The sequence below is a fragment of the Nerophis ophidion genome, linkage group LG08 (assembly GCF_033978795.1).
Source record: "Nerophis ophidion isolate RoL-2023_Sa linkage group LG08, RoL_Noph_v1.0, whole genome shotgun sequence".
NCBI lineage: Eukaryota > Metazoa > Chordata > Actinopteri > Syngnathiformes > Syngnathidae > Nerophis > Nerophis ophidion.
The window spans coordinates 62,544,376-62,572,030 of NC_084618.1; the positions used below are offsets into that span (position 1 = coordinate 62,544,376).

Sequence of the window (27,655 nt, forward strand, 5' to 3'; positions counted from 1 at the left end):
CTTATAATGTAAGCCTGATTAAAATATATTGTCAAGAAATCTCAAAATACTTTAAATTACCTAGTAGTAGTAATAACTGCAGTCGTAAATTTTGAAAAAAAAGACAACTGCTTTTGAGAACAGTTTTTAATAAAATGTCCAATTCATCTCACAATTTCCCAGTTCTAAGAAGTAGGTGGTAATTTGTTACTATCTATGACTATATATGTTTTCATATATTGAAATATATAAGATTGTTAGAAAAAAATTAAAAAACAAAAACCTTAAGACTTTCAAAGTCTCTCTGGTATTTCTCCCTCAGGCTGGCCACATCTCCTTCCAGGTGCTTGATTTCCAGTTCATCCCTCATGCTGATCATCTGAGTTTCCAGTTCTTGAATCCTGTCTTTCAGAAGCCCCATAGTGTCCACCTCTGACATGGCGCATGCACCTCCCTCCTGCCCTTGTTCCTCTTCTTCCATTGGCGCTGAAGCCTCAAAAGAGGGTTGGTGAGAAACCACAGGGTCTTTCTCGTCCACTTCTTGGACATTGCAAATTTTGTCCTCAAGCTGGAAATGCAGTTTTAAAATCTCCTCTTTGTAGATGTGCTCAAGCTCAGAGATTCTCTGCTCAAATTGTTCCTCTAGCTTTCTCACATGACTCTGGTGCTGCTGCTTCATGGCGTCCATGTCCGATAGCAGATCTTTCAGCTTCTGCTGGCTGTCTACTGAGGTCTCTACAAAGGCCAGCTCTGTTGATGCCCGGTCTTTCTCAGCTAGGTTTAGCTCTTGCTTGTGCTTCCGCTTGAGCTCCTCAGTTTGCATCTTGAAATGTTCTTCCAGGAGCACCAGCTGCTCTTGTTGTTGTGAGAGTTGGTTGGAACGTTGACTGACTTCACACTTGAGAGTTATGTTTTCCTTCTGAAGAATGGCCAGTGTTCGAGAGATTTTGTGGCGCTCCTCCTGAAAGGATGTTTCGTACTTCTCGTGGATTGCCCTGATGCTGCAGGCATGCTGCTGCACGAGGGCATCCATGTTCTGATGTGTCTGTTTACACCAACTCACGTTTCGTTCATGCATGGAGCGTAATCTGCACGCCACATAAGCCACCTGAGCCTGGATGAGGGCTTCTCGCATACAAAGAGAGGTACTAGTAAAAACATGAGATGTTTGAGGCCCTAAAAGTGCATTGACCATTTTAGCTAATTCAGGATGGTTGCCACTGCTTTGTATTTCCTGTGCATAGGTGTAGAGCTTTGCTGCTTGTTGTTGAAGCTCAGTAGCCAAACAGTCATGTGTGTCATGCAGAGACTGAATGGAGTCAACACTACAAGATGGCACCTGCTCGGCTAAATGTCGCTCTATAATCTCTTCAGCGAGCTCACGGGCGTCTTGCTGTTTGATCTGCTCTTTGTATGGAGCAAGTTCAGGTGGGTGCATATCAGCTAACTTTTGTTTACCAAGGCCAAAGTTGCTTTTAACTTCTTTGATTACATTTTTCAAATCAGACCTTTTAGAGGCTTCAATAATTGTCTTCAATGCCATTTCCCTTTGATATAGATTGTGATTAGCTTCAGTCAGCTCCCCTTTAAGTAGCCTGAATTTCTCGTCATAGCAAAGCTTAAGGTTTTGAATAGAGTAAGACAGTTCTGCTTTGATTAAAGTATTGAATATAGCTGATGTGTTTATGTCTGCATCAGCTGCAACACTGGCCTCCTGAGATTTGGCAACATTCAACCCCTCACATGGTGTCACCTCATTCTCTAGTTCCTTCCAAAATGCATTCTCCAACATTAACTTCCTAGTCAAAACATCTGCATAAACTATAGCTAAGCAATCTTTGTCACCACTTTTAATGTTCTCTATGTCCTTCCATATCGCTGTCAGCGTTTGTAGAAGATCAGACTCTGAGGACTGTACCAGCAAAGCCATTTTATTTAAAACAAGTGCCTCAAAAGAAAGTGTTTTGGCAAAGAGATTAATTGCTTCTTTATCTAAGGATTCTGACGTTTGAGGGAGAGCAGGCGATTGTTCATCCAAGGTCTTTTGTGCATGGCGGATATACATTGATGCACTGAACAGCTCGTTTTCAACCTCTGTCAGAGAGTGAAGCTGCGAATCAGTGGTATCGTGAGTGCCAGACAGAATAGCCTTGACTTTCTCTCGACTTGTTTCCACACAATGCAAGGCCTTTACATAAGGATTATTGAGAGAAGGTCCACTGGCACACATAACATTTTTATCTGAGTAAGGCTTGTTTTCAACCATTTTAAAATCTTTCTTGGACACATCAACATGAGTGGAACGTTGCTCCTGTAGAGTCCTAGTTAGATTTCTCAGTTTTTCCTCAGTAGTGAGCAGCTTAGTTTCTAGGGCATGCACAATAGCAATGAACTTCTCAGAGTCACTGGCATGTGGGAACGGGGTACCTGGGTAGGAAAGGGCTTCAGCTAGATCAAAGTTTTCCTGGTTGTCCACTTGTCTTTTATCTTCAAATGCATCGCTCAAATGGCAATCATCTGGGTCATCTAAGTTGTCATATTTTTGACATTGGATATTAGAACAACGAATTCTTGGCCTCTTAGCCTGTGAGATGTCATCGGTTGAGTTATCTATATTAGTTGCATTGTTTGAAGAAAATACATGTTCCCGTTTGTTCTGTTCTTGGACTTGTTTCTTCCCGAGGTGTAAATTATCATATCCCAGCTGCAAGTCATTGAGGTGCTGCTCAAGCTCGATTACGCGGTCCTCTGCGACCCCAAGCTTGATTTTAAGATCTTGTTCAGCATCCCTTGGCTCAACTTTCTCTATCAGACTTTGACTCATTTGACAAAGAAGGTCCTCCTTTGCTTGAAGCTTCTGTTCAGTTTCTTCTAAACTGTTGCCAAGTACAGTCATTTTAACAAGAGCCTCTCTTAAGTCCTCCTCTTTACGTTCCATCAGCCTTTCATACATTTCTTTCGTCTGCCGAATCTCTTCCTCTTTCTCTCTGAGGAATTGGCTCATTCTCTGAAACTCTTGGGTGGCCCTCTCATAAGAGTTCTCCAGAGAGCAGTAATCTGCCTCCTCCGTTTTGAGGCGATTGTGAAGCTTGTTGACCTCTCGGTCTGCCTCTGCAATCTGGTTAAGAAGCTCCTGACATCTGCATGTGAGCAGACCTCTCTCTTCTTCGAGCCTGCGTACGCTCTCTTTCAGTGACTCTACCATGCTGGTCTTCTGCGCAAGATTCTCTTGCAACTTTAGCATTTCCTCCATGTGTTCTCCTCCTGCTGAGGCCTGCCGCCCTTTTAGCAAGGCCTCCACCTGCTGTTCGGCCTCTAGTAGCCTGTCCTCCATGCATTTATGTGCTATTTCAGCTTCGGCTATTCTCTTACAAAGATTTTGTTTTTCCCTCTCGTGACTTTCTTGAATGCAATGCTGCTCCTTTCTCAGGCGTTCTTCTTTAAGCGCCTGGCCTTCCTCTGTTGCAACAAGCCGTGCAGTCACCTCTTGTAGTCGGTCCTGTAACCTCTGTATCTCTCTGGTGTGGTCTCGCTGCAGGGCCTGCTGGTGCTCGAGATGCCTGAGGGCCTGGTTTCGCTCTAAAAGGCTGGCCTCAACCTCACGCAGTCTTTCTTCACTGTCCTTTAGCTGAGCTCGTAAGGTGGCCTCGCTGCGCCCGTGTTCCTCGTCTTGTTCCTTTGAACGCTCTTGTTCCAGCTTGAGTTCATTGCGCATTCGAGCCACAGCTTGTTCACTTGCCAAGATTTCAGCTAGTGCAGATGCTAGCTTCGCTTGAAGGGCTTGGATGTCAGCATCATGGTGGTCTACTACATCTTGGGCTTCAGTGTAGCTTCTCTTTAACACCTGAAACTGCTGCTGAGTGAGGTCCTGCTTGCGCTTCTGGGACTCTAATTCACCCTGCAAGTCTTGCTTGAGCTGGTGCAAGTGTTGCCATGGCATTCTACGTGGCGAGGAGGAAGGGGGTGTTGCGCTCTTGAAAGAGATTGATGAGACAACAGTGATTAATGACATGGTGTTGGGTTCCCGCTCTGATACGGAGACCCACATCTCAAGTTTCTTGGTATGAATCTCTTGTTTGGTAAAAAAAAATTTCCCCACAAGCTTCCACTGTGCTTTTTGAGTGTTTATAAAAAATAATAAGATAAAATACACACAAACTGTTCAACAAAACAAATCAGGTGATAAATGGGATGAACTAAACTGTATGCAATACACCTGTGATGTGATACTATAAAAAAATAATACATGTGAATGTGCAATAAGCCATTAGTTTCCAAGAGATATAAGTTGAAGAATGCAATCTACAAACCCAAATACATGCATAAAACACCCCAAATCAAGATGGTATAACACACACAAACAATGCAGAAGAGAAAGCACAGTGCAAAGCTTGTTGATAAATGTTCTTACCTTAAGTATATCAATTCAAATCAGTTATATTCCCAAGAGATGTGAAACTCCGTGACAAGCATTAGTACAGCTCATGCTAGAAACACCACAACCATGGATATCAGTTTTCAGAAGAAAAGCACCCACACCAGTTAGTAGAATACCATACCAAGTAACATTGTCAACACATACTGAGCACGTATAGAAAACTAAAACACATTGCTGGGACAAGTGACAAGTTATCTGTTTTCCATGAACCAATTGACCTGATGTAGTACCTGCAAGATGTAGCCATCTCTGGCACTCTGTTCTCTTCCTAGTGCATTTTCCAGCTGCTCTTTTAAAATACTGTTCTGTCTGTGCAGCTGGTCCAGCTCTTTCTGTTTCTGTCCCAGCTGATAACAGAAACATACATTTAATAAGATGCAGTAACAAGCTAAAATTATATGTATTTAGATGCACAAACCTCTTTGTCTAGCAATGCAGCAAGCTCATGTGGAGGTAATCTGTCTGGGTTCCCTGAAGCAGTGGTGATAGGCACTTGCTTCTCCTCCCTTAGTGGCGTTTTTTCAACCTGATGCCATCTGTGTTCGATTTCTTCCTGCACACCCAAGGTTTCGGTGAACTTTTCTTCCTCAACATTGTGCAGGGCTGTAGGGTGGTCAACCTCCATCCTTCCTTGCGCTGGACGTTCAGGTCTGGGCGGTTCCACTGGTGATGATGTGTTCAACGTGGAAGTGACAGGTACAGTATTTGGCCGGTGGTATGTGCTGACTGGGCCCCTCATAACGTTATTCTTTTCTGAATGTACTATTGTCGAGGGGGGGAGAGTGTCTGATACACAGGAGGATTGAAGGGCCGAGGTAGACAGGGGAGAGGACGATGACGGAGAAGAGGAAATGGAGCAGCAGGAGGTGGTTGTGGAAAGGGATGAACTGAGGTCAACTGTGTCTGCTCGCTCCTTCATAAGCTTGTCTGTTTTTTCAGTTTTGAACTCAGACCAGTCAAAAGTTTTTGAACGGCCTTCCCGTCGGCGCTCGCGGACCCTGCTTTTCCGGGGCTCAAGGGGCGGATTGGAGACACGATTCTCTATTGGCTGTCTGTGGTCATCAGTCTTGGTGGGCTCAAGACAGGGGCTTGGCTCAGGTGTGACCTGTGGACATGGCTCCAGCAGCACCTGAGCTTTTATGTTCTCCTCAGGGACAGATCTGAAATGAAATAATTACACATGATATAAATACATGGGGGAAAAAAAAAGATGCAACACAATGAAAAGCGTTTTACTAGACAGAATGTACAAATATTGCGAGCAGGAGCATCATTTAACTGTGCATGTAAAAGCATTGAAAAAAACAAGACACCACGGGACATGACAATCAAAGCATTAAAACCCACTTATGATGTACACTGTGTGTTGGCCTGAAAGCAGTTTTAGCGTTTACACTCATAAGCTAAAATAAGCCTGAAGGCAGACTCCTTCCTTCAGCTGCTATGTTAATGCCATTTATACGGGGGCTTAATGTGAAGAATGTATTTGCAGCACACTGGGCAGAATGGCATGCTTCCAGTTACCTACAGGAGAGGTTTGTTTTTTAAAAGTTATTGACTAATACTTTCATCACGTTGGGTTGAAGATGTGTCAGCAAGGGAAAATGAGAAGGCACGGTGCTCAAGAATGCAAGAGCAGTATCTGAGGTAAGCGTGTGTCTATGCAGAAATGCCAAAAATATCACACCTCTCCTTGAAGGCATCGGCCCAATAAGTATTGACTTGGTGTGACTTACAAACCGCGTTTCCATATGAGTTGGGAAATTGTGTTAGATGTAAATATAAACTGAATACAAATGATTTGCAAGTCCTTTTCAACCCATATTCAATTGAATGCACTACAAGACAAGATATTTGATGTTCAAACTCATAAACCTTTTTTTTTTTTGCAAATAATAATTAACTTAGAATTTCATGGCTGCAACACGTGCCAAAGTAGTTGGGAAAGGGCATGTTCACCACTGTGTTACATCGCATTTTCTTTTAACAAAACTCAATACACGTTCGGGAACTGAGGAAACTAATTGTTGAAGCTTTGAAAGTGGAATTATTTACCATTCTTGCTTGATGTACAGCTTAAGTTGTTCAACAGTCCGGGGTCTTGTTGTCGTATTTTACGCTTCATAATGCGCCACACATTTTCGATGGGAGACATGTCTGGACTGCAGGCGGGCCAGGAAAGTACCCACACTCTTTTTTCACGAAGCCACGCTGTTGTAACACGTGGCTTGGCATTGTTGTGCTGAAATAAGCAGGGGCGTCCATAATAATATTGCTTGGATGACAACATATGTTGCTCCAAAACCTGTATGGACCATTCAGCATTAATGGTGCCTTCACAGATGAGCAAGTTACCCATGCCTTGGGCACTAATACAAGCCCCATACCATCACAGATGCTGGCTTTTGAACCTTGAACAATCCGGATGGTTATTTTTCTCTTTGTTCCGGAGGACACCACGTCCACAGTTTCCAAATATAATTTGAAATGTGGACTTGTCAGACCACAGAACACTTTTCCATTTTGCATCAGTCCATCTTAGATGAGCTCGGGCCTAGCCAAGCCGGCGGCGTTCCTGGGTGTTGTTGATAAATGGCTTTTGCTTTGCATAGTAAAGTTTTAACTTGCACTTACAGATGTAGCGACCAATTGTAGTTACTGACAGTGGTTTTATGAAGTGTCCCTGAGCCCATATGGTGATATCATTTACACACTGATGTCGGTTTTTGATGCAGTACCGCCTGAGGGGTCAAAGGACTGTAATATCATCGCTTACGTTCAGTGATTTCACCAGATTCTCTGAACCTTTTGATGATTTTATGGACCGTAAATGGTAAAATCCCTAAATTCCTTGCAATAGCTCGTTGACAAAATGTTCTAAAACTGTTCGACAATTTGCTTACAAATTGGTGACCCTCGGCCCATCCTTGCTTGTGAATTACTTAGCATTTTATGGAAGCTGTTTTTATACCCATCATGACACCCTCCTGTTCCCAACTAGCCTGCACACCTGTGGGATGTTCCAAATAAGTGTTTGATGAGCATTCCTCAACTTTATCAGTATTTATTGCCACCTTTCCCAACTTCTTTGTCACGTGTTGCTGGCATCAAATTCTAAAGTTAATGATTATTTGCAAAAAAAATGTTTACGAGTTTGAACATCAAATATGTTGTCTTTGTAGCATATTAAACTGAATATGGGTTGAAAATGATTTGCAAATCATTGTATTCCGTTTATATTTACATCTAACACAATTTCCCAACTCATATGGAAACAGGGTTTGTATCTTATGACTCACGTAATGTACGTTTTTGAAAAAGGGTAATGTAAATCTCTTTTACTTTATGGTAAATATATTTATTTACACAAGGCTGTTAATCAAGGTGAGCAGGAGGAGGTCTCTCTAGTTTGTTAATGTGATTGCCGTTTGGCTGTACAGCAGCCCAATTTACAAGGATACATTGCTCAACACCATATGACATAGGGTAGGACGACAAACACGCCGGGGCAGACATTGCTGAGCAATTACATCACTATTAGGAGGAAGGCCGAGGGAGGGAGGAGATAATCAACACACAAGCTTTCCAACCTGGGCTTCAGTACGGATAGTTTCAGTGAGATGTTTTTCCTGGAAGCAGGTTGTAAACACCGGTTGAGGGAGAAGTAGGAAACAGAGGGTAAGGAGGAGAGAGGGATTAAGTTCAAGTAGGTGAGAAAAGCAGCGTTCGTATCTGCCAGCGGTCAAGTGTTGATCCTCTCTAGGTATTACCGAGTGACATCGGGGGCAATGGCGGGTCGAGCATTCTTCATGATGGCCTGAATCCAGTTGCGACGGATTCCGGAGGTCATGGCTGACAAGGTGCACGCTCCTTCTTTACACTGAAAACAGAACACACAATATTTTGAGTATTTTAAGCTTTTACTACTACACCGTGAAGAATCATATAGACTATTAACTTACACATTCCTATTTCATGTACATTACATTTACTGCATAGCTGAGATGTCTAAATTAAATTGCTGCACCTTGTGAATATTCACCCCGCTTTGCAAAGTGACTTCAGCAGCTTTCTGCGAAACCGTCTAAAAATATAACCTATAAGTTATATGCCCAACGTATTTATTTGGCACTAATACATCAAATGATTGGGCCATGCATGAGTTGTTTGTGTCAAAAGTAACTTGATAATAGTAGACAATAGATGTAAAACAACTGACAATGAGATATTGTAAATCTCTTTAGGGAAATTAACAAATATCACTACATCAGAGGCTACAATACTGAGGCAGCAGCAGGAGTTTGTCAAAAATAAGTTAGCGTGTCATTAACAAATATTAAATTAATCATGTGTATACGCAAATTAATCAGGCAATTTATTTTGACCTTACGTACTCCTTTACATTAACGTGGATAGTTATTTAAAATTCAAAAGGCAGCATGGGCTGTTACATTTATACCGTCAGTGTTCAGGGGCCTTGTGTACAAAGTGTTGCGTGGTTTGCCTTCTAAATATGGACCTAATATCAAATCCACAAAATAAAGTACGCCAGTAAAAAATTATATGTATTAAACGGTTTGCTAGCACAAATCCAAGTACATTTCTTTGCTACATCTACTTGGCATGGGCAGACCACGCCCCTTTATGAATACGCAAATCGTAATGAAAGTAGCCATGTGACTGAGAACGACTTGCGCTGCCCAATGAGGACTCAGGAGGTGCTTGTTTCTTCCACTACTTAACAGCACACAGGCTAAAAAAAAATTGGTCAGCCTTGAGGAACAAAGACAACGAAGAAAAAGATTGATGTACATTGCCAAAACAGATGAGCGCTTGAAAAGAAAATCGCTGCAACTGTACCGCTTCCTGCGCTGCAACTGTGTCCAAACCTGTTGACTTCAGGGTCGCGTCAATCAAAAATGTCAAGCAGCAAAAATGCGCCAAACATGGATACAATGAGAGTGTTTTGCATTATTCCCATCATGCTTTGCAGGGGATTTAAATGGGTGTAATTTTTAATTGTTTTGTGAATAGACGTTTTTTTTATAATATGGACAAAGTTCAGTGAGCAGGTTGTGTTATGTGTGGCTGTGTGCTGACATTTTGTATTTATTTGCGACAAGAGAAGGACAATTTGTTTGGATTTGATGATGTGCTATGTACACTTCAAATAGCAATTCATGGTCATTACCTTAATTACTTACCTTGTCCACAAGGTAAACGTGTAGCAATTATATTATCCGGAAATTGACGGCACTCCAAGGGGCCAGATTCCTTATTAACTTGTGACGTATCGCAGGCCAAATTGAACACGGTCGTAATTTGGACAAAACTGCCCTAACAAATTAGCCCCTCTGAAAATTCCTGATGTTTTTTAAATAAATTTCATATTTAAACTTTGAATGGAGAAAGGAGGGGTTATAATCTCAGCAGTCACTCTTATTTTTTTTAATGTAATTTTTTCGTTTTTAAAATACTTTTGGTAGAATCACTGTGATGTTCTGAATGTCAACATGCTATTAGTATAAATGCAAAAGGGTTATATTTCACGTATTTGCTGAAAACTCACTCCTGTTACTTTAAGGTCTATTGCTCAAATGACTCACTTTTGTCTGAGATGGGCCAATACACATTTCGAGTAGTTCAACATTTGTATCACCTAACTTATTGTTAAAAAGAAAAAAAGCAAAATGTCCTTTACAACAGATGCAGTCTTTCGCCACTAGTTCAGGTGAGTTCTTCCATATTTATACGAGACAGTGAAGCTCAACCCGCTAAAACCACATCCTGGCTCACTGTGGTGAGAAGGAATTGTAGACAAATACTGGCGTTAATCATTTTTGAACACCAAACCCTTGTTCTTCGCCAAAGACACAACGATCCCCTTTGACTACTCTATTTCTGACATCTGCCAAAAAATAGCCATGAAGGTACTCAAGCAAATGTAAACAAAAGGCAATGAGCTCATTGCTACCTATTTGTATGAAAGTTAAAACCAGGAGAAAATAATACACTGGCATCCAAGAGATAATATTCCCATTTACGCAACTATATATGTTCCAAGGTCTAAAGATGTTTAACAGCCGAGAACAGTCACTCAGACAGATTATACAAAATAGGGTGGTATGTGGGTTCATGGTGACAAGTGAGGCTTCTAACGGCTGAGGCACATTTAGCCTATGATGTCACCGAAAGATGTTAAGTCATGTGACATCCGCCGTGACAAACAAAAAGAATCAGTTCAAAAAGAGAAACATCAAAACCTGATACCTTAGGTTGCATCACATGGTGTCTAAAGCTGTTTATAGGCTGGCAACAGACAGCAGAGCTAAACTGTGTCGACAATGTATGTTGTCCTTACAAGTGATGAATGACGCAAAACAATTGATGACATAGATCAACACTGACCAGAATTTGGAAGCCATAATTTCTCTGGACGGGAAACTCCTTGACATCGTAACTTGTCGACAGATCAATCTCACCGTCCAGTTGGGAAGCCTCGAAAAATCAATGAAGAAAGCGTCAAAAAAAGTGTATAATTCAAAGAACATTAAATAGAAAATGACTAGGTTATACAACTCATTTAGAAATCTGTTACCTCCTCAGCTATTGAGTCCTTGTAGTACCTCAGACTCTGATCTGTTAGGACAAACCAGTGCTTCTTCCACTAAAAGAGACGGACAAAAGACCCAATGTGACTTCAATAGTCATTTATGTGGATAAAACAATGTATTAAAGGAAAAAAACAAGTGATTATCACAAAATGACAGACGTTACCATTCCATCTTCATACAGCTTGGTCATCCATCCCTTTTTGAAGTTCAGCAGATCTGGCTGCAGAGAAAACGACAACATTATTGCGTATTCCAGAGCCAAGATACAACATAATAAATTATGTATGGTATTTAAGGAACTCATGTGAGACAGACTTCTCACTAAACTGCTTACTTAGTGTGTGTGCAACATTCAGGTCACCACCTTAGCTAAGTAAGTGTGAGTGCCAAAAGGTGACAGCAGTTGAACAGACCAACTGCTACAAAAGCTGCTGCACAGCTCAAGCTCTAAAATCCAATGTAAACAACGCATCCAAACAAGCCCTGTGCACAACTGTACCTTGTTTTTGTTTAGCTTCATCAGGTGTGGCGTGACCGTCTGGCAAAGAGTCATTGTGACGGCTAACTGCCTTCTTCACTTCATGTGTTGACAATCTGGTTTCTCTCCTTCTACCCCGGGGAACGCAAGGCTCGACTGCAGCCGCCTCTGTGTCGGCTATTTATAATTAGCAGTAGCAGTGGTGGCAGCGGTGTCAGTGCGTGAGAGTGGGTGGGTGGGATTCCTGGCAGCTGCACCTCACTCGCAGAGACCAAACACAGTGACTGCAGTGGTCTCCGAGCAGACCTGAGGTTAGTGGCTGTCGTATAGGAGTCTAACCTCAGGGAAGACACCTTTGCAAAACTAAGCAGCTTTGTAGTAACTTCAATCCCACTTGTAAAGGGTAAAGGATACTTTTACAAATGTGTTCATACTTTAGCTGTTGCTGTACCCGTTCTATAGTAATACAGCAGAAATTTTGGGAGCAATTCTAGCATAGCGGAGCATTCTGATTTAAACAACATATTTGTTTTTATTCAACTGGGCTATATGACTTGACTATTTAAGTTTGGCATCTCTGACATTAAAGGCCTACTGAAATGAGATTTTCTTATTTAAACGGGGATAGCAGGTCCATTCTATGTGTCATACTTGATCATTTCGCGATATTGCCATATTTTTGCTGAAAGAATTTAGTAGAGAACATCCACGATAAAGTTTGCAACTTTCGGTGTTAAGAGAAATGCCCTGCCTCTACCAGAAGTCGCAGACGATGACGTCACCCGTGTGATGGCTCCTCACATATTCACATTGTTTTTAATGGGAGCCTCCAACAAAAAGTGCTATTCGGACCGAGAAAACGTCAATTTCCCCATTAATTTGAGCGAGGATGAAAGATTCGTGTTTAAGGATATGGATAGCGATGGACTAGAAAAAAAAAGTTTAAAGAAAAAAAGTTTAAAAAAAACAAAACGCGATTGCATTGGGACGGATTCTGATGTTTTTAGACACATTTACTAGGTTAATTCTGGGAAATCCCCTATCTTTCTATTGTGTTGCTAGTGTTTTAGTGAGTTAAATAGTACCTGATATTCGGAAGGGTGTCTCCACGGGTGTCTCGACGCGCAGTGTCTCAGGGGAGTCGACGGCAGCTATGGACGGCACAAGCTCAGCTTTTCTCCGGTAAGAACTGACTTTTTAACCACAATTTTCTCACCGAAACCTGCTGGTTGACATTCCATCTTGATTCATGTTCGCTTGACGGCGCTCTGATCCATAGGAAAGTTTCACCTCCAGGAATTTTAAACAAGGAATCACCGTGTGTTTGTGTGGCTAAAGGCTAAAGCTTCCCAACTCCATCTTTCTACTGTGACTTCTCTAATATTGATTGAACAAATTGCAAAAATTCAGCAACACAGATGTCCAAAATACTGTGTAATTATGCCGTTAAAGGAGACGATTTTTAGCTGTGTGTGTGTGTGCAGCGCTCATACTTCCTAAAATCCTGTGACGTCTTGCGTACACGTCATCATTACACGACGTTTCATAGACGAAACTCCCGGGAAATTTAAATTTGTAATTTAGTAAACTAAAAAAGCCGTATTGGCATGTGTTGCAATGTTAATATTTCATCATTGATGTATAAACTATGAGACTGCGTGGTGGGTAGTAGTGGGTTTCAGTAGGCCTTTAAATCTATGATGGCAGTTTTCAAATATTTCGTCCTACATCTCGCCCTTCACCTTTGACACCGTTCTTAGGATTAACAAAACATTCCAACAAGGCAATTCGAATGTCTTGACAACAAGAAATGTGAGTTGATTGTTCTATTTTTATTACAATGTCATCGGTCATTGTCTGCTCCTGATTATGTCAAAAGTCAACCTTTATTTCATGATGAAAAAAAGAAGGCTTCAGTCACATGCAGCAATGGATGTGGGTGGCCATGAACATGTACTGTGAATGTTTATTTCAGTGCTATTTACATGAATTCCAAAGATGTATACTTGAGAAATACTGTATAGCTGGAACTCACAGTCATTGAAGACTCTGTGACTCTGCGGTCAAGCGACTTGGCCCTCCTTATGTTTGCAAAAGTCGAGCTGGACACATCCGGGACTGAGTGGTCTTTTCCTGCGTCCAATGACATTTCCTACAACGACAACATGTTGTAGAATTATCCATCTGGGAGGTCATTGCATTTCAAATTTAGTAATCAAACCACAACACACATGTTTGGCGCCCAGATAGCGTCTCTCACTGCGGCCTTGTCGCTGTGCATTGTTGACACTTGATGACAGCTCGCTGGAGCTGCCCGTGTACATGCGCTCTACATTTGGACTCTCTTCAAATCGGTCAATGACTTGAGAACGCCTTTGTGAGAGAAAGCATCATGCCTCTGATCAGTACACAACACAACTTCATACATAAACAACATTACCATTTGCAGTGAAAAGTAAAATATTCCTGCATACACAAAATAGTTGTTTGATCAGGTAATTGTAGTGGCAATATCAGTCAAAAATACAACTAAAAAGTTAGTTTGAGCAAAAATATGTCATGATGGATGAAGAGTTTGAATTTATCCATCCATCCATTCATTTTCTACTGCTTGTCCCATTCGGGGTCGCTGGAGCCTATCTCAGCTGCATTCGGGCAGAAGGCGGGGTACACACTGGACAAGCCGCTACCTCATCGCAGGGCCAACACAGATAGACAACATTCACACTCACATTCACACACTAGGGCCAATTTAGCGTTGCCAATCAACCTATCCCCAGGTGCATGTCTTTGGAAGTGGGAGGAAGCCGGAGTACCCGGAGGGAACCCAAGCAGTCACGGGGAGAACATGCAAACTCCACACAGAAAGATCCCGAGCCCGGGATTGAACCCAGGACCTTCGTATTGTGAGGCACATGCACTAACCCCTGGTACACGGTGCTGCACGAGTTTGAATTTATTGTGTGCAAAAAAAAAAAAAAAAGTGCCGTTATCGAACTGCATTCACACACAACAATGACATGACTCTGGAAAATTGTTTTAGATTTAAAGTGCCTCTCATAGAAAACAATGTGCAATTTAATGTTGCCTCCGTCAATGAGATGCACCAAGAGATGACATCTAAGGATATGATTGCAGTTAGGTGTTTTTGTTTTTTTTAATAACAACAAAGAATAAAAATGACTAGTATCTGCAGAAGTAGTAGCAATGGCAACTTACAGCAGCATTATTATAAAGCACTGAAATATGTTAATGTGTGGATGTCAGAAAAGATGGGAAACCATGAAGAGTGTGTCTACAGTAAACCAAGCATTTAGGATAGAATAGTGTTTGCGTGTGCTCCCAGGCAGAGAAGAGATGAAATGATAGAAAACAGGAGCCAGTGGTGACCAGTAGGAAACAGCATTGGGACAGAGGTGGAGGGGTTGGTTGAGCATGAGCTCTGTTCAGAAGCCCCTGGAAGAGATGAAAACAACAAAACCAATCTAGCAAAGGCAGCAAGAGGCCCACAGAAAAGAAAGTAACATGTGCAATTATCACCCCAGATCATTAAATACAACAACAGGGCAACACTAAGATATTCAGAAATTACTCACCTTTATATGTCAAATGAATTGATATTTTATGTCTTACTAATGATGTGTTGCCATCTTTGTCGCATATTTGTTTTAATTTAAAATGGTAATGCTGTGTAGGAGTGTATCTGTGTGTTCTCACCTTCGCTCTTCCCCAAACAGCCGAGCCACCTCTTCTCTTCCGGGACTCCGTGTGCGTTCTCTAAGCTCTTGTCGTTTTTTCTCTGAATGAAAGGCTTCGCGGTGGGTCAGCCTGCGAGCCCACGGCACATCTGACAGTGACGCATACTCTCTGCCTGAACGACCCACTCTACCCACTGCACTATTCACACTAGCAATGCTCCCTCCACCAACACTACTGCGGCGGCCCTCCCAGGTGGGTGTAGCGCTGCTATGTTCAGAGTCCAGTGAGCTCTGGGAGGAGCTGACAGTGGAGTAACTGGGGGACAATATGTCACCTGGAGAGGGTAGAGGGTCTTGGGAGTGGGGATAGGGACACATCGGGGGTTCGGGCTCAGAGTTGTACCTGGGACTGGGAGCTCCTAAAGAACATGTTGATGAAGACAGGGGGAGATAGTGGGGTGGCTGCAGTGGTTGTGAATGCTGTGCAGGTGGTGGCGAGGGATCCGTCTTGGTCTTCTCCAGGGAAAAATAACCACTCTCCACGCGCACTTTGCGTCCAGTGCTCATTGTGCCAACATCTGTAATGAATAACAATCTATCAGTAACAGTGGGTATTGTACACAGATGTTAAATGTGTCTGGTATCAGTCCTAACCATCTTGAGTAGTGATAGTAGAGTCCGGTTGGCTATGGCCCAGCTGGCTGAGGCAGGAAGCGCTGCGGCTACACGAGATGGTGGCTCGATTCCAGCGGTTCTCCTCTTGCCATAAAGTGGCACGGCTCATTGGGACACGCTCGGCACTGGCAATGCTGCTCGGCAGGCACGGGATGCTGCCTCCACTGCTGCTGGTGACCGTCACCTTGGCGGGACCCGGCTCCTGGATAGGGGTTTGGGAAGGAAGGAGTGGAAGGGAGGAGGAAAGGACAAAATGGGAGGCAAGGTCACAACAACACTAGAAAAAAGAAAAAAATGGACGAAGGTAAAACAATACATAAGACATAAGCAACCAAATTTGTACTAGATGGCTACCATGTACAAAACAAAAAAACAGTTAAGTTGGCACGTTGTGTAATTTGTAAATAAAAACAGAACACAATGATTTGCAAATCCTTTTCAACTAATATTCAATTGAATAGACTGCAAAGACAACATATGTAATGTTCAAACTGACAAAACTAAAAAAATTTTGTGCAAATAATCATTAACTTAAACTTTAATGGGAGCAACACATTGCTAAAAAACTTGGCACAGGGCCATTTTTACCACTGTGTTACTTGGCCTTTCCTTTAAAAAACACTCAGTAAACGTTTGGGAACTGAGACGACCAATTTTTTAAGCTTTTCAGGTGGAATTCTTTCCCATTTTTGCTTGATATGTACAGCTCAAGTTGTTCAACAGTCCGGGGTCTCCATTGAGGTATTTTAGCCTTCATATTGCGCCAAACATTTTCAATGGGAGACAGGTCTGGACTACAGGCAGGCCAGTCTAGTACCCACACTCTTTCACTATGAAGCCACGCTGTTGTAACAAGTGGCTTGATATTGTCTTGCTGAAAAAAGCAGGGGAGTTTGTGATAACGTTGCTCGGATGGCAACATATGTGGCTCCAAAACCTGTATGTCCCTTTCAGCATTAATGGTGCCTTTACAAATGTTACCCATGCCTTGGGCACTAGTACACCCCCATACCATCACAGAGTCTAGCTTTTGAACTTTACGCCTAGAACAATCCGGATAGTCCTTTTCGTCTTTATTCCGGAGGAAACAAAATCCACAGTTGCCAAAAAGAATTTGAAATGTGGATTCGTCAGACCACAGAACACTTTTCCACTTTGCATCAGTCCATCTTAGATGAGCTTGGGCCGACGAAGCCAACTTCGTTTCTGGGTGTTGTTGATAAATGGCTTTCACATTGCATAGTACAGTTTTAACATGCACTTCCAGATCTAGCGACCAACTGTAGTTACTGACAGTGGTTTTCTGAAGTGTTCCTGAGCCCATGTAGTAATAACCTTTACACAATGATGTCGCTTTTTGATGCAGGACCGCCTGAGAGATCAAAGGTCCATGATATCATCGCTTACGTGCAATGATTTCTCCAGATTATCTGAAGGTTTTAATGATTTTACGGACCGTAGATGGTAAAATCTCTAAATTCTTTGCAAGAGCTTGTTGAGAAATATTGTTCTTAAACTGACATTTTGCTCACGCATTTGTTCAGAAAGTGGTGACCCTCACCCCATCCTTGTTTGTGAATAACTGAGCATTTTATGGAAGCTGCTTTTATACCCAATCACAGCACACACCTCTTCCCAATTAGCCTGTTCACCTGTGGGATGTTCCAAATACGTGTTTGATGAGCATTCCTCAACTTTCTCATTCTTTTTTGCCTCTTGTGCCAGATTTTTTGAAACATGTAGCAGGCATCAAATTCCAAATTAGCTAATATGTGCAAAAAATAAAGTTTCCATTTCGAACTTCAAGTATCTTGTCTTTGCAGTCTATTCAATTGAATATAGGTTGAAAAGGATTTGCAAATCATTGTATTCTGTTTTTATTTAGGATTTACACAACGTGCCAACTTCACTTAGCATGAATTGATTAATGTGGACCCTGACTTAAACAAGTTGAAAAACTTATTCGGGTGTAACCATTTCAATGTCAATTGTACGAAATATGTACTGTACTGCGCAATCTACTAATAAAAGTTTCAATCAATCAATCAATCAATCAATGGTTTTGGGTTTGTAGTACGAAAATACAGAAATATATTGACACTGTAAACAGATAAGGAATTTGTAGTCAATATTCCTGTACATATATGTAACTGAATGATACTGTGCATGGACAAAGAGCATTAAGACACCAGGAAGAAAATATGAAGCGGAGACTCCACAAAAACTCCAAGCATTCTTTTATAAACAATGAATTATCCAAATTGTTCCCACAAAGTTAGAAACATGAGAAGTGCATTCAAATTTAAGGGTCTTAAGTCCAACCTCTGATAAATTATTTGATTAGATAGTGTGACCAAAGACAGATTGAAATTACCATTAAATTTAACTGTTGACATTGCAAGTAAATGAAGCTCCTTGTATTTAAGAGAAATCAATCAAAATGCACCAACAACATTTCAGACTCATTGCTATATTTACAATCACCACCAACATGCAGCTGTTAGAATTGAGTTTTTACAGGTTTTTACAAAAAGCCTTTAATTTTTTGCAACAATAATTAATTTTGAAACTGTATAAAATCCGTCAGACATTTTAGGATGTGAAGCAGGATGGTCAATCTAAACTCACTGGGTGTCCATTCACGTCCTTAATAGAAAAACACTGGATTGTAGTTACTCCACCGTGCCAACCACATAAAGCTTGTGTTCTTACTATTAGATATGCTGTGCACTACTTAAAGTGGTTTTGCTTCAAAAAATATTCCGAGAATGCACATAAATGTCAGTTTCATATAATATAGAATTGGTGTCATGTTTAGTGGCACAGCCCAGAAAGCAAACGGTTTGCTGCACCTGCAGTATGTATTTAAATTGCATTGAACTCAAACACTGCTAGTACACTATGTAAGTGTAATTTTTCTGGCAGTTGTACTCTGTAAAATATAAATACATTTATTTTTTACTAATATTTTGAAGGTTTCTGTTGAAATATGCAGTCAAATGTGAGGCAGACGAGGTCGACACAATGTCAGCGCTGTCCTTCTGCAAATTAGTGTTGCACAATATCATACCAATTTAGGGCGCCATCATTAGCAGGACCAGACAATGGCCCTTTGAGGGAAATTTGTCGGCATTCAATACAGAATATGGAAGGGCTGTATTACACTGAATGTGGGCTAAAAATCCTATCTAGTATATGTCATGTTTACGGTTCTATGGTGGTTACAGAAACATCCTTTTTTTTGCCCTTGGATATGCATATACACATTGCGGTCAGCTTTCAAGCTGTTATGCAGGTTCCAAATGCAAAATGACAATGGAACGATGTCAACTGAAGCAAGAACATCACTGAGTAATAAGGGGGAGTTGATGCATTACCTGCTGAGTCGGTGGATCAACCTTGCGCTTTTTCTTCTGATTCTGCTTGTTTGTTCTGGGGTACACGGTCAGAGCTTCCTGCCAACTGTAAAGAGTGAAAGTTCTGTTTTAACTTATGCACCAGTACACCACGCCATTTATTCAAAATAACATTTGGAAACACTCAAAAGTACTAACAACAAAAAACAAAAGTATAGGAAAGCATAGTCCAAAGCAGCCACCAGGGGGCAGAACAGTTTTATTAGCCAAGGGAATCACACATTGGTGTCATCTTTTCAACTTAAGAACAAAAAAAAAAAAAAACACTATCCATCCATCCATTTCTACCACTTGTCCCTCTCGGGTCGCGGGGGTGCTAGAGCCAATCCCTGCTGCACTCAGGCAAAAAGCAGGGTACATCCTGGACAACTCGCCACCTCATAGCAGGGCCAACAATCAAACTCACATTCTCGCATTCGGGACAATTTAGTGTTAAGTTTTTTTTAATTATTTTAAATATATTTACATTTTTTTTAAATAATTAAAAAAAAAAAACTTAACACTAAATTGCGGGGCTCTCCCTTGGAGATAGGGTGAGAAGCTCTGTCATCCGGGAGGAACTCAAAGTAAAGCCGCTGCTCCTCCACATTGAGAGGAGCCAGATGAGGTGGTTCGGGCATCTGGTCAGGATGCCACCCGAACGCCTCCCAAGGGAGGTGTTTAGGGCACGTCCAACCGGTAGGATGCCACGGGGAAGACCCAGGACACGTTGGCAAGACTATGTCTCCCGGCTGGCCTGGGAACGCCTCGGGATCCCCCGGGAAGAGCTAGACGTAGTGGCTGGGGAGAGGGAAGTCTGGGCTTCCCTGCTTAGGCTGCTGCCCCCGCGACCTGACCTCGGATAAGCGGAAGAAGATGGATGGATGGATGGATATTTACATTTTGTTAAGTTAACTTTAAATCAATCTCAAACAAGTTGACTACAAATCTACATACCCGTTGAGGATTTCTTTACACTCAGCACGAATGAAGTGCTCTTTATCAGGGGTCAGAATACACAAGGAGTTCTTCTGACCCGTCCTAGACTCTCCATCGATGACATCAGAGCACTGGTTCATATTTATGGTGCCCTGGGGAAGAGTACTCGGCTGGAAGACACAACAGAAGGACATGTAGGAAGTGCAAAGAACAGACGTGCTCACATATCCCGCTTCACATGATGATCTCACATAATCCTTCCAAGCAGCAATGTGCCTGTGAGAGAGTGTTTCTTGCCATTTTCATTATGGGATTTACAAAGCAGATCTGCAAAGATTAATTTTTTTAAAGAAATCAAAGTGACCAAATCAACTATTGAACTCTAATTGATTCGCTTAGAGGGTGGAGCAAAAATAAGGCTGTTGATGTTATCTTGAACTAATTTGTTTAAATAGTTTTATAAGAAACATAAATTACATGGTTTAGAACAAGCTTTCTTTTAACAGTTTTTTGGTCTTGACTGCACTACACATACGGTAAAAATTACAGCTTTCAACCGCTCTGGTGTCTTGGTATAGTACCAGCCACAAATGATAAATTACAGCACTGTGTGCATCGGAGTATAGGAGAGAGACAAGATTAAAAGGCATCAGACTCAACTTGGCCAGTGACCCAATAAATCAGATTCAGGAAACCCATTTGTGCAGCATTATCGTGGTATGACAGTACCAGAGAAATTGAAGCGTGGATGTAGGAGTCAATACTTGATTGTAATCCCACCCTTAGGGCGATTTGACTAACTGTGTTGACTGCAGCCCTGTGTAATCACAATTTAAATTCTGAAGTCTTTCACATTATACGCTGACTGAAAAGGGCTGAAAATGCACATCATGACATTGTTTAGCTTAGGACATTGAAGCAGCATGATGCCACATCCGTGGGCGCGAGACAATGGGAGCAACTCACTAAGTCAATGAGTTGACTTCTTGTGCACGTGCAATAAAAATCAATGAAGGGCTCTCGACCAGGTGAGGGGCTAACTCAACAGTTGTGCTTGACAGGTAAATTGACAAACAGACCCTGGGACAGCTGGGCGAGGGCCTGGAAGACCTGCTTCAGATTGCCAAGGAGAGACTGGCGTCAGCTTGATCTGAAAGCCTTGTCACACTCAGACTTGGGGAGAGGGGAGAAGTTTAGAGGCTAAGAAGAAAAAGTGGCAGGGCGGATTAGGAATCTCAATCTAGTGGTCGATGGGAGCAGCAGTACTGCCGGAAAATAAAATGTTTAATGGATTATGACTGTTGACTGCTTTGCCCATCTGTCTATATAAACAAATCTAGAGTACCGTGTGGCCTTTAGGCAGTTTATGACCTGAGATTTTAACTTACAGAAACCAAAGGCTTATTGTTAAGACAAAAACATTCTAATATTAAGACTACTGTGTTTATAAGAAGAATGTGTGGTTGTACGGCTCACATTTTAAGAAGGTTTTGGAGAGCAGCATAAGACTCCTCACACATGTGCAGCCTACTAGGCCAGGCTTTACATCAGCTGCCCTCTAACACACGCCCCCTATTTTGGGCAGCTAGGACAACATTTGCCCCCCAGACCCAGGCCCCAATGAACCCACACCTCTCTGTCACCTATCCTAAACCCTGTCCCCTCTCTCTGTGCCATGTCTCACCACAACGAGCCCTTTGTGCATCAGGACCAGTTAACACAATGTGGGATTGTCGGCTGCCACAGTCCACAGAACCACTCCTCCCCTTAACTCTCACACAAGGAAGTAATGGACACACAGTTTGTGATCAGTACATGGAAATTAGGAAGATTTTTGTCCCTGAAGTTACTCAGACAATTGTGGAAAATATTATTTCTTTCTTAGTTTATTTCGATCATGACATACCTACAACATTATATATCAGGCAATTTCATATCATTTCACAATACATCATGTCCGAAAAGAAGTAGGAAGAAGCAAAGCTTATTTAATCCTACCCCTTTCCCACGTCAGAGCGTTCAAAAATATATACATTCATTCATTGACCTTTACAGCAAAATAGCAAAATGACATCCGTGAATGAGTAACACAAGTTTTGTAATATGTAAATAATTAATTCAGTCATTATTAACATACTGAGATGAAGAATATCTTATTTTCAATAAGGTTGAAAGTGTTTCTAATGATTCTTCTTCTTTGTACTTTGTAAGCATTATTAATTTTAACAGCCTCTTAAAGGGGAACATTATCACCAGACCTATGTAAGCGTCAATATATACCTTGGTGTTGCAGAAAAAAGACCATATATTTTTTGGGACCGATTTCCGAACTCTAAATGGGTGAATTTTGGCGAATTAAACGCCTTTCTATTTATCGCTCTCGGAGCGATGACGTCAGAACGTGACGTCACCTAGGTAATAAAGCCGCCATTTTCTCAAACACATTACAAACACCGCATCTCAGCTCTGTTATTTTCCGTTTTTTCTGGAACCTTGGAGACATCATGCCTCGTCGGTGTGTTGTCGGAGGGTGTAACAACACTAACAGGGAGGTATTCAAGTTGCACCACTGGCCCAAAGATGCGAAAGTGGCAAGAAATTGGACGAAATTTGTTTAAAATACGAGGGTGTGGGGAAAGCCGACGAAATGGTCAGTCGTTTGTTTCGCACACTTTACCGACAAAAGCTATGCTACTACAGATATGGCAAGATTGTGTGGATATCCTGCGACACTCAAAGCAGATGCATTTCCAACAATAAAGTCAAAGAAATCTGCCGCCAAACCCCCATTGAATGTGCCGGAGTGTCTGCACATTTTACCGGCGATGCTAAGGCAGACATGGCACAGAGATGTATGGATAACCTGCAGATGCATTTCAAACGATAAAGTCAACTAACTCACAAAGGTGAATTTTGTTGATGTTGTTGTCTTATGTGCTGATCAGACATATTTGGCCGTGGCATGACTGCCAGCTAATCGATTCTAACATGCTATTTAGGTAGGCTGACCATACGTCCTCTTTTCCCCGGACACGTCCTCTTTTGCGGCGTTGTCCGGCATGTCCGGGCGGGTTTTTTTAAATGTGTCAAATGTCCGGCATTTTGAATTAGGGTTGCGTGTTTTTAACGTTTACTTTCAGAGCGTGCATATCACAACGTATAAGATGCCATACTGCGGTCAAGCCAGCCGCACTTGAATCTGAAATGCGCCTATACGTTAGACATTACGGTAATTAAGCTAATAAATTCATATAAAATATGTAAAACATTGAAATTTAAATATAAGAGATGTATCTCAACCAACTCATATAGGACTATCATCCTGTACTGTTTGGGGTCAATAGGTCACATGACCTGGAAGCTATTGAGCTAAAAAGTAATAAAAAAAAAAGTAATATATTCACATAAAATATGTAAAGCATGGAAATTGAAATATAAGAGGTGTATCTCCAATAACCCTTATAGGACTATTATCCTGCAATGTTTGGGGGTCAATAGGTCACAAGACCTGGAAGCTATTGACCAAAAATGCTAATATTTACAGGAATAAATTCATATAGGTGAATTATGTGAATTTTATTTATATAGCGCTTTTCTCAAGTGATTCAAAGCACTTTACATAGTGAGACCCAATATCGAAGTTACATTTAAACCAGTGTGGGTGGCACTGGGAGCAGGTGGGTAAAGTGTCTAGCCCAAGGACACAACGGCAGTGACTAGGATGGCTGAAGCGGGAATCGAACCTGCAACCCTCAAGTTGCTGGCACGGCCGCTCTACCAACCGAGCCATACAGCCCCCAAAATATGTAAAGCATGGAATTTGAAATGTAAGACGTGTATCTCAACCAACCCATATAGGACTACCATCCTGCACTATTTGGGGTCAATAGGTCGCATGACCTGGAAGCTATTGAGCAAAAACGCTAATATTTACAGGAATAAATTCATATAAAATGTGTAAAGCACAATGAAATTGAAATATAAGAGGTGTATTTCAACCAACCCATATAGGATTATTATCCTGCACTGTTTGGGGTCAATAGGTCACATGACCTGGAAGCTATTGAGCAAAAACGCTAATATTTACAGGAATAAATTCATATAAAATATGTAAAGCATGGAAATTGAAATGTAAGAGGTGTATCTCAACCAACCCATATAGGATTATTATCCTGCACTGTTTGGGGTCAATAGGTCGCATGACCTCGAAGCTTTTCAGCTAAAAAGCTCATATTTACAGGAATTAATTCATATAAAATATGTAAAGCAATGAAATTGAAATATAAGAGGTATATCTCCAATAGCCCCTATAAGACTATTATCCTGCAATGTTTAGGGTCAATAAGTCACATGACCTAGAAGCTATTGAGCAAAAACGCTAATATTTACAGGAATAAATTCATATAAAATATATAAAGTATGGAAATTGAAATAGAAGAGGTGTATCTCAACCAGCCCATATAGGGCTATCATCCTATTTTGCCATTCTATGAATTCTCCCCAATGTGTGGTTGTGTGTGTCTGTGTGTCATCTGAATATATATTTTTTGTGAGAATGTATGTTTCTGTTTACTTTAAACTGTGTTGACGGAAGTGTAATGGCAGCTCTGGGGTCTTGGAAAAAAAGGGTGAATGTATTGCAAAATCATATTATTGAATGCAAATAATGGCTCTGTGTTTTTTTTTCTTTTGGATTATACATGTGTATATGCATGCAAATGTGATTCTCTGATTTGATTGCCTTAACTGTGTGTGAGGTGGTATTGTGTGTTTGAAGATGTGTGTGTGAGTGGTGATTTGTCCTAGCTCAATAGCTCCCAGGTCATTTGACCTATTGACCCCATACAGTGCAAATTGATAGTCCGATATGGGCTAGTGGAGATACACCTCTTATAATTCAATTTCAATGCTTCACATATTTTATGTGAATATATCTCTTTAAATATTAGCATTTTAGCTCAATAGCTTCCAGGTCATGTGACCTATTGACCCCAAACATTGCAGAATAGTCCTATAAGAGCTATTGGAGATACACCTCTTGTATTTGTATTTCAATGCTTTACATATTTTATATGAATTTATTACTGTAAATATGAGCTTTTTAGCTCAATAGCTTCCAGGTCATGTGACCTATTGACCCCAAACATTGCAGGATAATAGTCCTATAAGGGCTATTGGAGAAACACCTCTTATATTTCAATTTCATTGCTTTACATATTTTATATGAATTAATTCCTGTAAATATGAGCTTTTTAGCTCAATAGCTTCCAGGTCATGTGACTTATTGACCCCAAACATTGCAGGATAATAATCCTATATGGGTTGGTTGAGATACACCTCTTATATTTCAATTTCATTGCTTTACACATTTTATATGAATTTATTCCTGTAAATATTAGCGTTTTTGCTCAACAGCTTCCAGGTCATGCGACCTATTGACCCCAAATAGTACATGATGGTAGTCCTATATGGGTTGGTTGAGATACACCTCTTATCTTTTCAATTTCATTGCTTTACATATTTTATATGAATTTATTACTTTTTAGCTCAATAGCTTCCAGGTCATGTGACCTATTGACCCCAAACAGTACAGGATGATAGTCCCATATGAGTTGGTTGAGATACACCTCTTATATTTCAATTTCAGTGCTTTACATATTTTATTTGAATTTATTAGCTCAATTACTTTGATGTCTAAAGTATAGGCGCATTTCAGAATCAAGTGCGGCTGGCTTGTCTGCAGTGATGCCGTCATGGCGACACACCACCCCCCTTTACCGTTCTACCGCGCATGCTCGTCACTTCTGTTTCATGCTGGGTAGTGTAGTCCTTTAATTCCCTGGCTCATAACATCACACTAGCTGTAAATATTGTAGCGGCTGGCTACGGGGTGTTAGCCAATGGCTTTGGTTGGGGGCAGGACTTCCGGGGAAGTTAGGGAAGTGGCGCTATTGACAGGAAGTGTTGGTTCGAGTTTTGCCGGGAAAAGCAAATAGACTTCTTGGTAAACACTAAGGTGAGTGTAAAACTCCAGAGATTTAAGCGTTAAATATAAAATGTATGTATGCCCTGGCACACCAATATCTTTTCGTGACCCAAGCGAAACACTTTTTACACTTTTATACTAAAATAAATACACCTACAACTTATTAAATAAAAACATAGGAAAAACTACCAGCGGCGGTAAAGTTTAGATCCATGAAGGAAAGAAAAAAGTGAATGAATGTTTATAACTGAATACATTTACATATGTATACACATTTGTTTTCTTTTTTTAATATTTTTTTTAAATGAATGAAGTAACATTTGTGACAACCTTTTTCCAAAACACGATATAGAATGTGATACAACAGGATAATGAATACGTTTATCATTTGTTTTCAAAACGCTTACAAAAAAGTGGGACCCCAAAAATTTACTGTGGGACCCCATTTTTATGACTTGATGGGGTCTGTAGGACCCCATTTTAGAAATCCCTAGCGCCAACACAGCCATCAACAGAGTAAAAATGCTTTATTTAAATAAATATATTATTTATAAAGCAAGTTCGAGTATCATTGGCAAATTTTCACCTACTACCGGCCTTCGCGTGCTGCCCGCCTTGGCACGCATGTATGTGTCCTCTTTTTGGGATTTCACAATATGGTCAGCCTAATTTAGGCTAGCTGTACGTACATTTGAAACTATATTTACATCCAGCGTTTCCCTCCACCCACATTTAATGCCAAACAAACACGAATCGATGGATTTAAGTTGATCCAGTGTCACAAGGTGCGAAACTTCCGATCGTTGGTCTGCACATTTTACCGGTGATGCTAAGGAAAACATGGCCGAATAGCGTCAATATCTATTCGCTGAATAGCTTTAGTTTCTTCTTCAATTTCGTTTTCACTATCTGCCTCCATACTCCAACCATCCGTTTCAATACATGCGTAATCTGTTGAATCGCTTAAACTGCTGAAATCCGTGTCTGAATCTGAGCTAATGTCGCTATATCTTTCGGTGCTATCCGTATCGGCATTACTGGATGACGTCACAGGAAAACGGACGATGGCTTCACAGATAGCGAAAATCAGGCACTTTAAAGCTTTTTTCAGGGATATTCCGGGATGGGTAAAATTTTGAAAAAAATTAAAAAAATAAAATAAGCCACTGGGAATTGATTTTTATTGGTGTTAACCCTTCTGAAATTGTGATAATGCTCCCCTTTAAACTGGATCATATCAGTACAATGTTTAACTTCTTTACTTAATCCATTCCATAATTTAATTCCACATACTGATATGCTAAAGGTTTTAAGTGTTGTACGTGCATTCAAATGTTTTAAATTAGATTTTCCTCTAAGGTTATATTTCTCCTCTTTAGTTGAGAATAATTGTTGTACATTTGGTAGTAGGTTATAATTTGCTTTGTACATCATTTTAGCGGTTTGCAATTCT

The 27,655-nt window shown here is 41.0% G+C and overlaps 1 protein-coding gene across 9 annotated transcripts in view; it reads right to left on the reverse strand.

Annotated features, from left to right (window-relative positions):
- Window positions 1–27,655, reverse strand: part of si:ch73-103b11.2 (myosin phosphatase Rho-interacting protein) — a 74,464-nt gene that overhangs the window by 5,840 nt on the left and 40,969 nt on the right. For 3 of the 9 annotated variants that reach the window (XR_009807897.1, XR_009807898.1, XM_061909289.1), the window contains exons 4-17: window positions 20,235–20,386; window positions 19,260–19,344; window positions 15,862–16,159; window positions 15,227–15,785; window positions 13,741–13,882; window positions 13,545–13,661; window positions 11,195–11,251; window positions 11,016–11,084; window positions 10,826–10,915; window positions 8,188–8,297; window positions 8,008–8,046; window positions 4,836–5,577; window positions 4,648–4,764; window positions 263–3,952 (exon numbers count right to left, since the gene is read on the reverse strand). Coding sequence is in view for 7 of the 9 variants with exons in the window: in XM_061909289.1 (XP_061765273.1) it covers window positions 263–3,952; window positions 4,648–4,764; window positions 4,836–5,577; window positions 8,008–8,046; window positions 8,188–8,297; window positions 10,826–10,915; window positions 11,016–11,084; window positions 11,195–11,251; window positions 13,545–13,661; window positions 13,741–13,882; window positions 15,227–15,785; window positions 15,862–16,159; window positions 19,260–19,344; window positions 20,235–20,386 (6,267 nt within the window). In the remaining 2 variants the exon portion in view is untranslated. Of the gene's footprint in view, window positions 1–262; window positions 3,953–4,647; window positions 4,765–4,835; window positions 5,578–8,007; window positions 8,047–8,187; window positions 8,298–10,825; window positions 10,916–11,015; window positions 11,085–11,194; window positions 11,252–11,530; window positions 11,691–13,544; window positions 13,662–13,740; window positions 13,883–15,226; window positions 15,786–15,861; window positions 16,160–19,259; window positions 19,345–20,234; window positions 20,387–27,655 lie in introns of those variants that run through there. The other 6 variants (XM_061909291.1, XM_061909292.1, XM_061909290.1 and 3 more) reach the window with 6 other exon arrangements.